General features: G+C 35.3%; 1 protein-coding gene across 3 annotated transcripts in view; it reads left to right on the top strand.

Moving 5' to 3' along the window:
- Window positions 1–12,837, top strand: part of LOC129367556 (intermembrane lipid transfer protein VPS13B-like) — a 291,895-nt gene that overhangs the window by 18,558 nt on the left and 260,500 nt on the right. For all 3 annotated transcript variants that reach the window (XM_055042090.1, XM_055042091.1, XM_055042092.1), the window contains exons 5-9: window positions 1,610–1,777; window positions 2,545–2,726; window positions 3,521–3,695; window positions 8,734–9,008; window positions 11,484–11,579. In XM_055042090.1, coding sequence (XP_054898065.1) covers window positions 1,610–1,777; window positions 2,545–2,726; window positions 3,521–3,695; window positions 8,734–9,008; window positions 11,484–11,579 — 896 coding nt within the window. The remainder of the gene's footprint in view (window positions 1–1,609; window positions 1,778–2,544; window positions 2,727–3,520; window positions 3,696–8,733; window positions 9,009–11,483; window positions 11,580–12,837) is intronic.

Genomic DNA, 12,837 nt, shown 5'->3' with positions numbered 1-12,837 from the left:
TGGGAAATAGAAGAGTTGACATTCCGTCTCTTTAAAGTGTAAAAAGATAGTATCCCATACAGATTAAGCATGGGACAACATTGAGCTCTTTTTCTCTTCCTTACATGAGACCTTAGGGGTTGCTCCTCATTTTTCCCTTTGAACATTTCATAGTGCTTTTGGGTTTTTTCTTTGCACCTGAGTTGTTCAGGTCCAACTTTTTCACTCTATTTATGCAAAAGGTTTAGAGCTGCAGGGTAGCTTGCAAACAAAGTGGATTGAAGCCTTAGACCTCTTGTGAACCAAGACCAGGCGAAAATGCAAGAGTGCAAAAAAGGGGACACTCTGTAATGGGTAAATTAGATCCAGAGAGTTAAATAGCAGGGGGTAAAGTGGTAGTTTTACTACCCAGTCTGCAGGTGCAACAGCAGCTTTCTTGCTGACCTCAGAATCACACGCACACACACACACAGCCACTCCCACAGTCATTCATGCTAAAAAGCATGAATGCCTGGAAGACCATGTGCAACTTGAGCGAATATATGCTCCCTTTATAAGAGAAGTTTACACTCCTTCATTCTCTCTTCCTGCCACTGTGTTTGGTCAGACCCATGAGAATTCTGGTGATTGGATTATACCAATATGCAGAGGGGCCTGTCGAGAGTGGCTCTACACTCAAACTATTCATATAAATTTTCTGTCAACAGTTCTATTTAGTTCTGCCTAATTATTGATTCTCTTCTTCCTTAAGCCAAGTGTGCAGATACAGGAAAATAAACATTTGGTTTGGAAATAACACAAAATCAGTAAAGATTTATGCTTCAATTTGCCGAGAGCAAGTTAAACATTATACAGTAGGAATGAAAAGTACTTTTGGTCCTGTGGTTGGAAGCTGTTATTAGTGTATATTTTCATATTCTCTTGTTAAACTCTGCAGATCTGTCTCATTTTAAGTTATTTTCTGACTCACTCCAAAAGTTTTTCCTGTAAAATTGCTGTCTGTGTATCTCTGTACCTGAAAGCAGCCCTCTTGTTCTATGAAATTCAGCCTGATGCAGTAGAGTATGCCCCCGTTAGAGTGAAAACATCTTTAGGTGCAGTTAAACAACCACTCATGATGATGTCACTTTCTCACAGTATTCCTGGCTTTGTTCATCGTTCACACACTCTGCTTTTTGGAAATAATTTTCCTCCTTTTGGTTTTTCTTTAAACACCAAATAGTTTAAAATGGGAGTTAGGCTTTAAGGTCTATTTATTTGTTAGGCTAAATATTGTAAACTGACATAACACACAAACAAATCTTGAATTTTCTATTAATCGTTGTAATCACAGCAAATCAGTATCCATTGTAAAATTGTTTTTGGCAGTTGTCCAGGTTTTTTTTTATGCCTTTATGTTCTTTAGATTTCTACTTGTTCCTGGGATGAAACAAGCTTTCTCTCCTTGTTTAGTTATTGTTCAGTAAATCAGAAAATATTTCATACTTGTAAAGTGTTGCTTCAATAATTTTCCGCAGTAAAGTAACTAAATGTGCTGGTGCTGAAATATCAAATTTTAATGCTATTTACTATTATGTATTCTTGTTTCTTTTTCTAATTAAATATTCAATTGGTATTTATTTGTTTTTAGGTTATGTGCAGAGTCTGATCAGACGTGTGGTGAACAACGTAAACATCGTGGTGAACAATCTGATTCTCAAATATGTTGAAGACGACATTGTGCTTTCGGTCAACATTACTGCAGCAGAGTGCTACACTGTGGATGACATCTGGGAGAGAGCTTTCATGGACATAACTGGTAAGAAGAAACTGGCTACATTCAATAGTGTTGGGTTTAATTTGTCAATCCGAGGAGATGAAAACCAATAATGTTGCGGTATCTGATGCTATGCAAACATCCACCCCCATGATAGTGTGAAGCCAGCTGAGAGGAAATAACTAATGATGTTTCTCAGAGATGGGTATTCAGAAAAAAAAGATGGTGCCACCTTGAAGCATAACACCTGCTTTTATTGAGTAGCTCAGGAAAATTTCCAAACTTGCTGCAGCCTCTAATCCTGTTAATCCAGTCAAATGGCTGGTAGTATATTTTAAGAAATGAATGATTAGATGTTAACTAATAGGAAAAGAACACCTCTTAAAAGAACTAATTATTAGAAGCCTCTAAAACGTTTTAAATTTAAAAGCAATACAATACAAGCAATTCTGTGTAGAAAGTAATTTAATTTTATATATATATATATTATAGATTTCTTTAAATCTACAACCAGTCATTGACCCATTCATACAGACATGCACATGCTTTGTGAATAATGAATAACTTCCTATTTATATTACTGCAAACATTCTGTGATCACTGAAAGTAACAAATGTATATTAAAAAAATCAAAATCTGGTTTACTTTGATTTATGAAGCTTTAATTTTGGTTTTGTCATTGTTTCCTAAATTATTTCCTATGTACATTAATCAGTTAAAAAATCATTAGATGTATTTTCAGAATTATATCCTCATGTATACATAATAATAATTTTTTTGTTTGTTTTTTTGCTCTCTTGTCTTTGTAGCTCCAGAACTGGTCCTAAGAAAAGTGATAAACTTTGCTGACTGCACTGTGTGCTTGGACAAGAGGAATGCTAGCGGCAAGATCGAGTTTTACCAGGACCCCTTATTGTACAAATGCTCCTTCAGAACGCGCCTCCATTTCACTTATGACAACATCAGCTCCAAGATCCCCTCTGTCATCAAAGTGAGCCTCTTCACACGTGTCAGAACTATAAGACATATGGTCAAGATATAATTTTTATCAGGGTGTCTTTAATTTTTTTAAGGTTTTGGTTTGGCCTTGGTAATATCTGAGATAACTTGGCTCTTTATTAGTTTTTGTAGCTATATTGGTTCGTTTGATATTTATTTTAGTTGTAAAATACATAAATAATTTAACTTTTATTAAATAGGGTTTTACCCTTGAAAAAGTAATGCATTTATGGAAAGATTTTTGAAGAAATTTATATGGCTTTAAAAAGTAAAAGATTTGATTATTGATCATTCAGCCTCTCCTACATTAACATATTATGAGGGTTCTCAGCAAACTGTTGAAACAGTTTTTCCCAAAATCTTCACATTTTTTACCTAATACATTTTAAGTGGTTTTAATTAGACGTTAATATAAATCATTTTAACAGAGAAAGAAAAGGAAACTTATGAGGTAACTTATGACCCAGAAAACTTGCATGTCATCAGATATTAAAAAAGTCTAACATGTACTTTTCTGCTTTTATGTAAACCATTTTGTGAATTTTTGTTAATATTCACTCTTCATATTGCCTTGAAACACTTACATTTATTTTAATTAATTTAATTACTTTTCTTTTTATGATCTTTCAAAAAAAGAACTTGTAGCTTATATTTATTTAACAGGCTGTTTCTTTGTAAGTAAAGGCACACTGGAAGAAAAGAGCATGGATTTTTTTCCCTAAAGAATAATAAAACAGGAGGCTGTATCAACCAAATTACAATAAATTGTTATCTATTGTTCCATAGATTCACACAATGGTGGAGAGCTTGAAATTATCCATCACTGACCAGCAGCTGCCCATGTTTATCCGAATCTTAGAGCTGATTATTGCTCTTTACTATGGAGAAATAGGAGGACACAAAGAAAGTGAGGGTGAAGAAGGCACCGGTCATGTAAGGGAAGGCGGAGCAAGTTCACCTGGTGAGTATTTTTTTCACAGGCAAGGTACAGCCTTGTTGACTTTAAAAGATCCATATTTGTCAGGCTTGATCGTTTCCAAAGGAATTGGTGTTGAAGGTAGAGGATGAAGTAAGGGTTGACTAACTGTTCTGCTGCTGTAAGACGCAGCTCGTATCCAACAGTCAGGCAAATGCGACATCCATAACATTAAGTGGACAAGAAAAGACTTGCAATTTGCTTTAAAATGAAACACGATAGATTCTATACTTTTATAATCCTGAATAAAAAAGAAACAGACTTAAAGCAAGAGTTTGGATGCTTTTATTTGTGCGTGCCTTGTGCATTTCCAAACCTTAAAATATTTAGCAGAACTCATTATAATTTTTGTTGCCACCTAAGTCTTCCAGTTTTTCTTTGAGGCATTTCTCAACATTCTTCCATCTAAAGATGTCCAGCTGTTTGAGATTTTTGTGTTGCCTTGCATGTGCTGCTCTTTTGGGATATATGATCTCTGTTGAGGGTGATGGACTTAAAAGATTATAGAAAACTTTAGCTTTTACTTCTTCAGGAAGTCCATAAGGAGTTCTTGAGTTTTAGCATCTTGATATGGCATAAGCTATTGTTTACATATCTAAAGCCTTCCCTTTTCTTCTCCAGAAACAACTAGCTTTGTTTCTACAATTTGCTATTGTTTAGCTAAATCAGTTCTGCTGCCATTTAAACTTGGCTCACCATCTGATTTAATGTGATGCAATCTGCTGTACAGGGCATACAGTTTTTGGGTAAATGTTGGTTTTCATCAGGCTGCAAGAGTGTTGCTTCAATCTTTTTTGTTAAGTTGCTATCTTCCAAAACATTGATGCTGCTTTCATTCCAAACATTCAGAGAATGTTTGTGTTTGTACTTCTTGAAAATAGATTTGGCCATCAATTGCTGCAGTTTTCGAAAAAAAATTTGTTGTCCAGATATTGACTTCTAGCCACATACCTTGCAGGCATCGGCGTTGATACTATTGGAGTCCTTGGCCGCTGCCTATTTGATGCCATTACTGTTAATAGCATCAATGTTTAATAGTATAGAAAATGTTGGAGAATTGCTGGTATAAGGACATTACTTGACCTTCATAATCTTTAAGGAAGAAAGTGTTAAAAGCTGTATGGATAGCATGACCAGATGCAAACTTCCATCACTCTGACCTTCTAAAATAACCGCAAACCAAAAAGGCCAAGTAGCCACAGTTGCACTCTCTTTTTCTCGTTTGAAACTGTTGCTAGTCAGACTTACCACTCGTTTCCAAAGGAGAGGATGAAAAATCTGCAAACAGAGAAGTCAGACGTGACAACACAGGTTTGACGTCCTGCTAACAGACAGATGTTTGAAGACGGAGAGAGATTTAAACAATTTCAGAAGATATTTGGGCAACCGTCATAGATTCTGAGTGCTGAATCATCACTTTTTAAGGGGAGCAAAACATACTTGCAAGAAATGTTTCTGACAGTAGAGTTTTGAGCGAAGGCAGCCAATATTCTGAGACTGAAACTAAGGTATTGCGCTCTTAAAATTAAGTTACATGCTAATCTATCTTGGAAAAATAAGTCCCCCCATATAATACTCCCTTCATTCCCCTAAACACCCATCTTGTTCCCTCTTAATGTGTTCATCCTTTACCCTGCCAAATAGAACAAAATAAAATCACAACTCCTTCTGGGTTTAATCAGTCTTTGTTGCCCCAGGAGCAAATATTCATGGAGCTAAAGTGGTGGCCAGAAGGACAACACATTACAACCTTGCTTTCTTTAACTTGCCTGCTGCTTCTTGGCCTTCTCTGCAAGTTGGCACGGCTTCCAGTAAACTGTCCAATGCCAGATGTAAGAGTCGCGGTCATGCTATTGCTATGCAGAGCCTCTGAGAATGAATTAGGATCCCGTCACAAAATGAGAGAGGACCAGCCCTTGGAACCTGAGTACTCAAATACTTAATTATGTAGGAAATATATGACAGAGTGACAAGGCTGAAGAGGGAAGGAGAGTCTGCATTTCTGCATTGTAGCAAGTCATTTGGGACAACAGAAACCTTTTCCAAAGATCTAATAATATTTTCTACTCTTTTTTTTTGTTTGTTTGTTTTTTTAGGCTGCAGGAATTACAGCTTCATCTTCAGTAAAGTGGCACAAAAACACTTAAAACCCAGGCTTTATTGGGCCTGTTATACAATGAAAGGGAAAATGTTTTAAAGTACTGTTACAAAATAGTCAGATTGTAATACTACATTTTTAAATTGTATTTAATTTGAATCCATTCAAAATCCAGGCTCAAGATGGATGAGCATGTTACTTAACTAAAGTTCTAAATTGTCTTTAAGAAAATGATTCTCAACTAAGGGAGTCAAATGTGTCTTTAGGCAGACACTGAGTCAGTAGTTGTCACAATTCAAAATTTCAAATTAAAACTCATGAAAATGATCTATCATTTTTGATATCTCAACAACATTCTTTGAGGACACAAGGTTCTTTCTAGTTAAAAGCAAAAAATCTAATTATTACAAATTGACAAAAAAAAAATCACCTCTTTAATTGAGGCAAAACCAGTAAGAATGGAACAATTTAGCCCTTCTTTAAAAAAATAATAATAAAAATAACACTTCTTTTTTTAACATAACATAAATGTTAATATCCTTTATAGAAGTGTGTACATTTTATTCTGTTGTGCAGTTACATTATATCACTGTAATTCTATTTTTAGTTTGTCCTTGTGTGATTCTTTTAAACTATTAATACCACATGGAAACAACATTTTAAATGTTGTTTCATGTAGAGATTATCTACCAAACTGTATGTGCATCACCTGCAAGTAGATGATTAAAAAACTGAGATCAAACATTGAGGTAACCACTATTCCACCTAAAAATAATCAGATTAATAATTCTGTTCATTCACATTTCTACTTTTCATCATTTTAATTATCTAAAATAATAAATGGACTTTTTTCTTCAAACAAATAATTTTCATTCAAAACTTTTATACCAACCTGTGACATGTTCGTTTTAAACTGTAAATGAGAGAAATAAAGAAGTATATGAAATCGATGAATTTATGAACTGTATATTTTATGACAGGGTGCCTGGATACATTTTCAAATTCTCATTTGTCCCAAAAACAACTGTCTAACCATTTGTTGGTACAAAATAATCCAAGAGAAATAGTTAGATTTCTCACAACTTTCATGTTTTGCTTAACTTTTTCGGCATACTATTTCAAAGTCTTCCTAATCGGGTCAAGTTGTTTAATACTTGTGCTTCTTCTACATGATTATCTTCACATTCAGACTTTGAGTGTGATGTGACATGAAAAATCTCAGCTCGTTAAACTGACACCTTGAGCTTTCTTGGGTAAAGGCAAAAGGAAAGGAAAACAAAACTATATGAGAGATGGAATCAGAGAGGGAAGTTGGGACTTAAAACCATAACCTGGGATTTCCAACTGCCAATTCTCAAAGTGAAAGATTTAATTATAATGCGTCATATTTTCACTGCTGTTGCCTCTGGGATTCCTAAAGTATGACTTCACAGACAATAATGTTTCTGAAAAGGACATGAGGCAGTAAGGAATGGGATTACACATTCTTTACTATTGACATCAGTTTCCTCTATCCTGACATGTATGGAAACAGAAGTGATAGGACCAGGTCAAAGGTTATGATGTGTACCAGAGGAGTTTGAATGTATTTGGGTTCCTGATAACCATAGACATGCCAGATAGCAGAATTAAATTCTTGTGATGAGTTGTGTTCTCTCAAAATTTTAGTCATTGTTATTTTTAATTGTAGAAAATATCTGAATTTGCAAAATTCTTCTATCTAGCTTATTTTCAGTATTAACTTTGATATTAAAAAAAGGCTAAAACAAAACAAAAAAATTGCTTCTAATATGATGTTTTCAGGGGAGACTATATGTCACTATAGTTGTAATAATTTTTTTCCCCCATCAATTTAATGGATGGAATAATAGATATTTTTTTATGTTTCAAAGTATGATTACTGAGAATGTTTTGTGCTATTTAGCTAGACCATTGCACAACTTAATATGACGTATGATGTAGAGAAGAAGCCTATTTCACAAGTAGATTTTAGAGGCCTGGTTGGGTTTTTCTGGACATCATATTGTGAGAAATGTCTTGGGGAAAAAAGTTGAAATTTGCTGTAAATTTTTTAGAGTTGCTATAAATGCCACAAAGGATGACAATAAAAATATGTATACATCTTCCCTCCTGATTAGCCAGTGCCTTCATTATCAACAGAAGAACCTCCTTGACCTCAGTTTGCACATTCTCAATGTTGATCTTTTTTAGCCTTCACCTTAAGCTCTGCCCAAGCTTGCACTGTACAGCTGGCTTAGACAGTTACATAGTTTGTTGGCTGCTTTTCAAATTTGTGAGCCAGCCCCTCCCTAAATGTATTTGTAGACACAGCCTGGGCTGTTGGTTCAGGGCATATAGCCTTGATCAGTGAGCCCAGTCAAGGGCTCTGTCAGGATGCTGGCTGACTCACTGGCTCTCTGCCATCAAATGGAATGGACTTCCCCTGTCTGTGTAGAGTTCATGCTGCACTGGATTTCAGCAATACACAAAAACTGACACCTGCACAGTGGAGCTGCAGTGGCATTGATCTGTGTTTGCTTTGTGTTTTCATTTGACAGCTGTAACAACTTGCCTTAGGCATCCCTCAAGACATGAACAAATTGTCTGTTTTGCCAGGCGTTCAAAGAGTCTTCCATTGTGAACTGTTTTTTCTCTGAAATATGTTCTGTAGTCTCAATCAATTTGCACATAATATTGAAACGATGCAAAGACAATTGTAGAATTTTGTAATTTGACTTTTTTTTCATAAGCCAACAATTTATTCATGATACTTTGTGTCGAGGTTTATAGTTTTGCACTAGAAGTCTAGACTGAAAAGTCTTATCATGTCTCTTAATGGGCAGTTCAGGAATGGCCATGATTGTCTGCTTCTAAAGAAATCTGCTTTTTTTTTTTTTTGCACACTAAGACTTTCTATCATTTCAGGTACCGATGTTGAAATGGAAAGTTTGGGATCTAGTCCGTATTCCAGCCAAGACCTCTACATGGAGGGTGGGAGTCCTGAAGATCCAGATCAGGGTTGGATGTCCTGGGCTTGGTCCTTCGTCCCGGCCATCGTAGGCACAGAGGAAGAAGGGGAGGGAGGCCTCTACATGCAGGGGGACACAGAAGGCATTTCTAACTATCCTCAGCAGCACACATTGAAGGATCCTATTGTTTCTATTGGCTTCTACTGCACTAAAGCTTCCATCACCTTTAAGGTAAAGCTGTTAAAAACACAACTCTAAAGGCTTCATGCTATAACAATTCAAAAATAAAACAGTGCTTCTTTGCTGAATCAGTTTCATACCGTTTTATCTTGTGTTCATGTAAGTTCTGTTTTACACAAATTGGGCACATTAATTTCACTTAGCTTAGATCTTATTAGTTACTGTGGACAGCATCAGGGCGGGTAGTTTGACTAATAGCTGCTGTCCCTTTGTACATTATTACTTAAAACATTACAGAGGAAGAAAAATATTTAGAAAATGCTGCCAAAATTTTAAGATTTAACATCTTTTCACTCAGAATAATTGGAATCCATCCCTGCTTCCTTTCAGAATTAGGCCTTATATATCAGATTACTAGTGGTCTGCGTTTTTCTGCTCTTATGTGCACGCATCTCAGAAACACGCATTTGTGTGTGAAGGGAAAATGTTCATACATTTGACAGCGTGTGTGATCAGTGGAAGGGAGCTAGTTCTCAGGCCACATAAACCTAGGTGTTTTTCTAATGTTTAAACTGTTCCTGTATTGTTTGAGTTCTTTTAATCAATTAATTGCCTCTCTTTTGGAATAATTGCAGGCAGCTGAAAGAAAGGGTTTTTTACATTCTTGTTTCTTTCCTAGAAGGAAGTATTTAGGTTGAAGTAATTTTATGTCTTTGAACAGCCACAGGCTGAACTTGAGTTTGACGTGAATGTGAAATGAGAGATGTATTTTTAGATTACGACACACTATTCCCAAAATCTCTTTGATTAGGGGAAAATGGCAGTGTAAGACTTTTAACTTGTAAACACATTATTCATAGTTTAGCCTTGATCAGTTATTTCCTTTCTTTGATTAACACACCTGCTGAACCTTCGCTGGATGGCAGATTTAATGTTGCTTTCCCAAAAACAGAAAATACAATTTTTTTTTGTACGTATTTTTCTGTATGATTGATATGTAAGCTACTTTCATAACAGTCGTAACCCTGTGTGTTGATGCTAGAAGCCAGTATTTGGTAACATAATGATCCTTTCTGCCATGAAGAGTCCTTTAATCTGTGTCTACCTCTACTTCTCGCTATCACTATCAAAAAATAGAAAGTGGTTGTACTCCATTACATTTTTCAATTGAGGTAATTCCATTGTCTATAACTAACTAATCACATTATAATTGAAAACTTTACGTAGAAAAATGAACATTCTCAATTCAAAACCCTTTTTGTCACTAAGTCATTGAATTGTACTTTTATAAAAAAGCCATTTATTGTGTTGATATTTTTAATGTGTTCAGTTCTGCGGAATGAATTAGTCGGAGTCAGCGTGTTAAAGAAGATTACCCTTAATCAGAAATTCTCCACCGCAGTAGTATGTATGGATAATGACCTGTTCTTATTTAAACATTTTTTGTGACTTCATCATCACCTTGTACTTCTAGGCTTCCCCAGGTATTCTTCATTGTTGGTTTTCACATGATATAACTGAAATTACCACACACCCAGTATTAATACTGAACTCTTATCCTATAAATATTGTCAAATCTAATTTGTTTGTGTTGTTTAATATGTATTTGTTTTATTTTCTGATCATATTTGACATAAACTACTAAACTATGTAGCACACACATTGCACTTATGTTGCTACAATGAGCAGTATCTTAACGATATTATATATATATTTTTTTATTATTTTATTTTATTCTTGCGCTATTTTTTTGGGATGTGCTGCTTGGTGGACGATTGTTTCCACACGTGATTAAACTATCCGAACCGAAAGGGGAAAAGAGATCCAGGGAGGGAGTCTGCTCAGTAAGAATAATAAGCCACAGCTGCTTTTGCTCTGCACCTGCTTCCTGTGTTAAAGTTGAATGGGTTTAATTCTGCTCTACACCCAGCTTATTAACCAACATCAGGAGCATGCTGTACTGTCCTTCTGCCAGATCATTTTAGCCAGGTGGTTTTCTGTCTTGGCTTCCATCTCCTCAACCAAAAATGATTGAAATACATTTTCTCTTGTTCCAGTGTTTTGTTCCAGAATTGAATGAGCAGCACTTTTTTTCTTTTTTTCAAACCTCAATATTATAATTAGTAATTTAATAGATTATGGTGATGATCCAATTTTTCATTTTACCCCTAAAATCAAATCTAAAATAAGATGTACTGTGACTTTCAATTTTGTTTGTCAAGTTGTTGCTTTTTTGTAATATTAACTACATTCAAAGGAAAAAAGTTTTCACTAATTTTTACCAGGAAAAATATTTTGGCTTTTCAAATCCAGCAGTTGAAAAAACTTTAGCTTTAGCTGCACTTATATTTCCATTATCTGAACATTTCTCCAGTGAGGTTTGCTGCCTAGTACATTTTAATGGTTCTTTTTTTTCCTTCCCTTCATCTCAAATGGGTGTCTCAAATTGTTGGACACGACTTACTTATGCTGTTGTTTATTAATAAAACGTTATTAACAATATTATTTTTTCTCTTTATTTACCAGCTGACAGATACACAGTTAGAGAGCAGCTACTACAGTCCTCAGAAAGTCAAGTCCAGAGAGGTTCTGTGTATGGAACATGAAGGAATCACTATTGAGGTATGAGTGTCAACCTTTCTGGTTTGCGAAGAAGTTGAACTTTCTTTTGGACTTTGGTTTGTTTGAGCATTGGGGCTAAATCTGCATTTCCTGTAATAAAACAATGGCCAACAGATGGTACCTATCATTCCTGCCTGTAGCTATTTAGATTATGCAACTCCCAGCTCTGAGTGTCTTTAAGGTAACTGACCGTATTTATTAGATTTATAAATTCGCATATTTCCATTTACATACTTTCTTTTATTTGTTCTTGGTGTTTTGGTGTTTCATGTGCTGTATTTTTGTATGTTACTGATGGTGATATTTATATTTGTTAATATTTAACTCTTTGCATGGGAGTAGCTTGTCAACAAATAATCAATTTCCCCTTGAGGGTCAAAGTATATTCTGATTTGATTTTTTATGCCCTTGACAAAGCAATGAAAAACAGTTTTCCTTTTACTAATAGTTATAGAAACAAGTACAGTTATAGAAAATTTGTGCTAATGTTGATATCTGACATTAATGTTGTGACTGATGACTGATATTCACAGATATTGAATATATTACATACACTCCCTTATCTTTAAACACTGTGAAAAAATGATCAAACTACTGATATTTCTTCTCTGCTTTAGTTAAAGGTTGGCTCTTACCATCAACCCAGTTTAACCTATTGGACCGATGTGATTTAGATACAGAAACTGTGTCTTTGAACCATCCAGAACTGATCCAGTATTTCAGATGTGGCACAACAATATTAAATCTGATAATGATGTACACAGATGGCATATTCTCCTCATTTGAAGAGCTCCCGACAGCCTCCCAAATCAGCAGCTTTTTTATTTTTTTTCAGTTCTGGACTAAGTCAGAAAATTGTTTCCTCATTTTTTTAGTCGTCCCCCCTGAAACAACTGTGAACATGTTACTCTATGGATTCTGTCATTAAAGGATCCATGTCAGTCGGATTATATTGATTATATGACTATATAGAATTATATGACTGCTCCCCTCATCCTCACTCTGTGCTGTTAGGAAAGTTTAGGAGGGAAGCTTCAACATTCATCTGATTGATAGGCAGTGGGATGCTGCTATGTCTCTGGTTCATGCATCTTCCATTTGTGCCTCCCACAAGCTGATTGAATCCAAGGTTCTATTAGGAATACACTATTCTAATGCCAGGCTGGCAACAATCTTTTGTTCTGATAGTGATGTATGTGGCAGATTTAACCTGTTTCTGGTGAATCGTAAAGGTGATGTGTGAAGTTTTGTATATGCT

The sequence above is a fragment of the Poeciliopsis prolifica genome, unplaced genomic scaffold (assembly GCF_027474105.1).
Source record: "Poeciliopsis prolifica strain line A6 unplaced genomic scaffold, Auburn_PproV2 SCAFFOLD017, whole genome shotgun sequence".
NCBI lineage: Eukaryota > Metazoa > Chordata > Actinopteri > Cyprinodontiformes > Poeciliidae > Poeciliopsis > Poeciliopsis prolifica.
The sequence above is the reverse complement of the archived record's forward strand: the minus strand, read 5'-3'. Positions and strand labels throughout refer to the sequence as shown.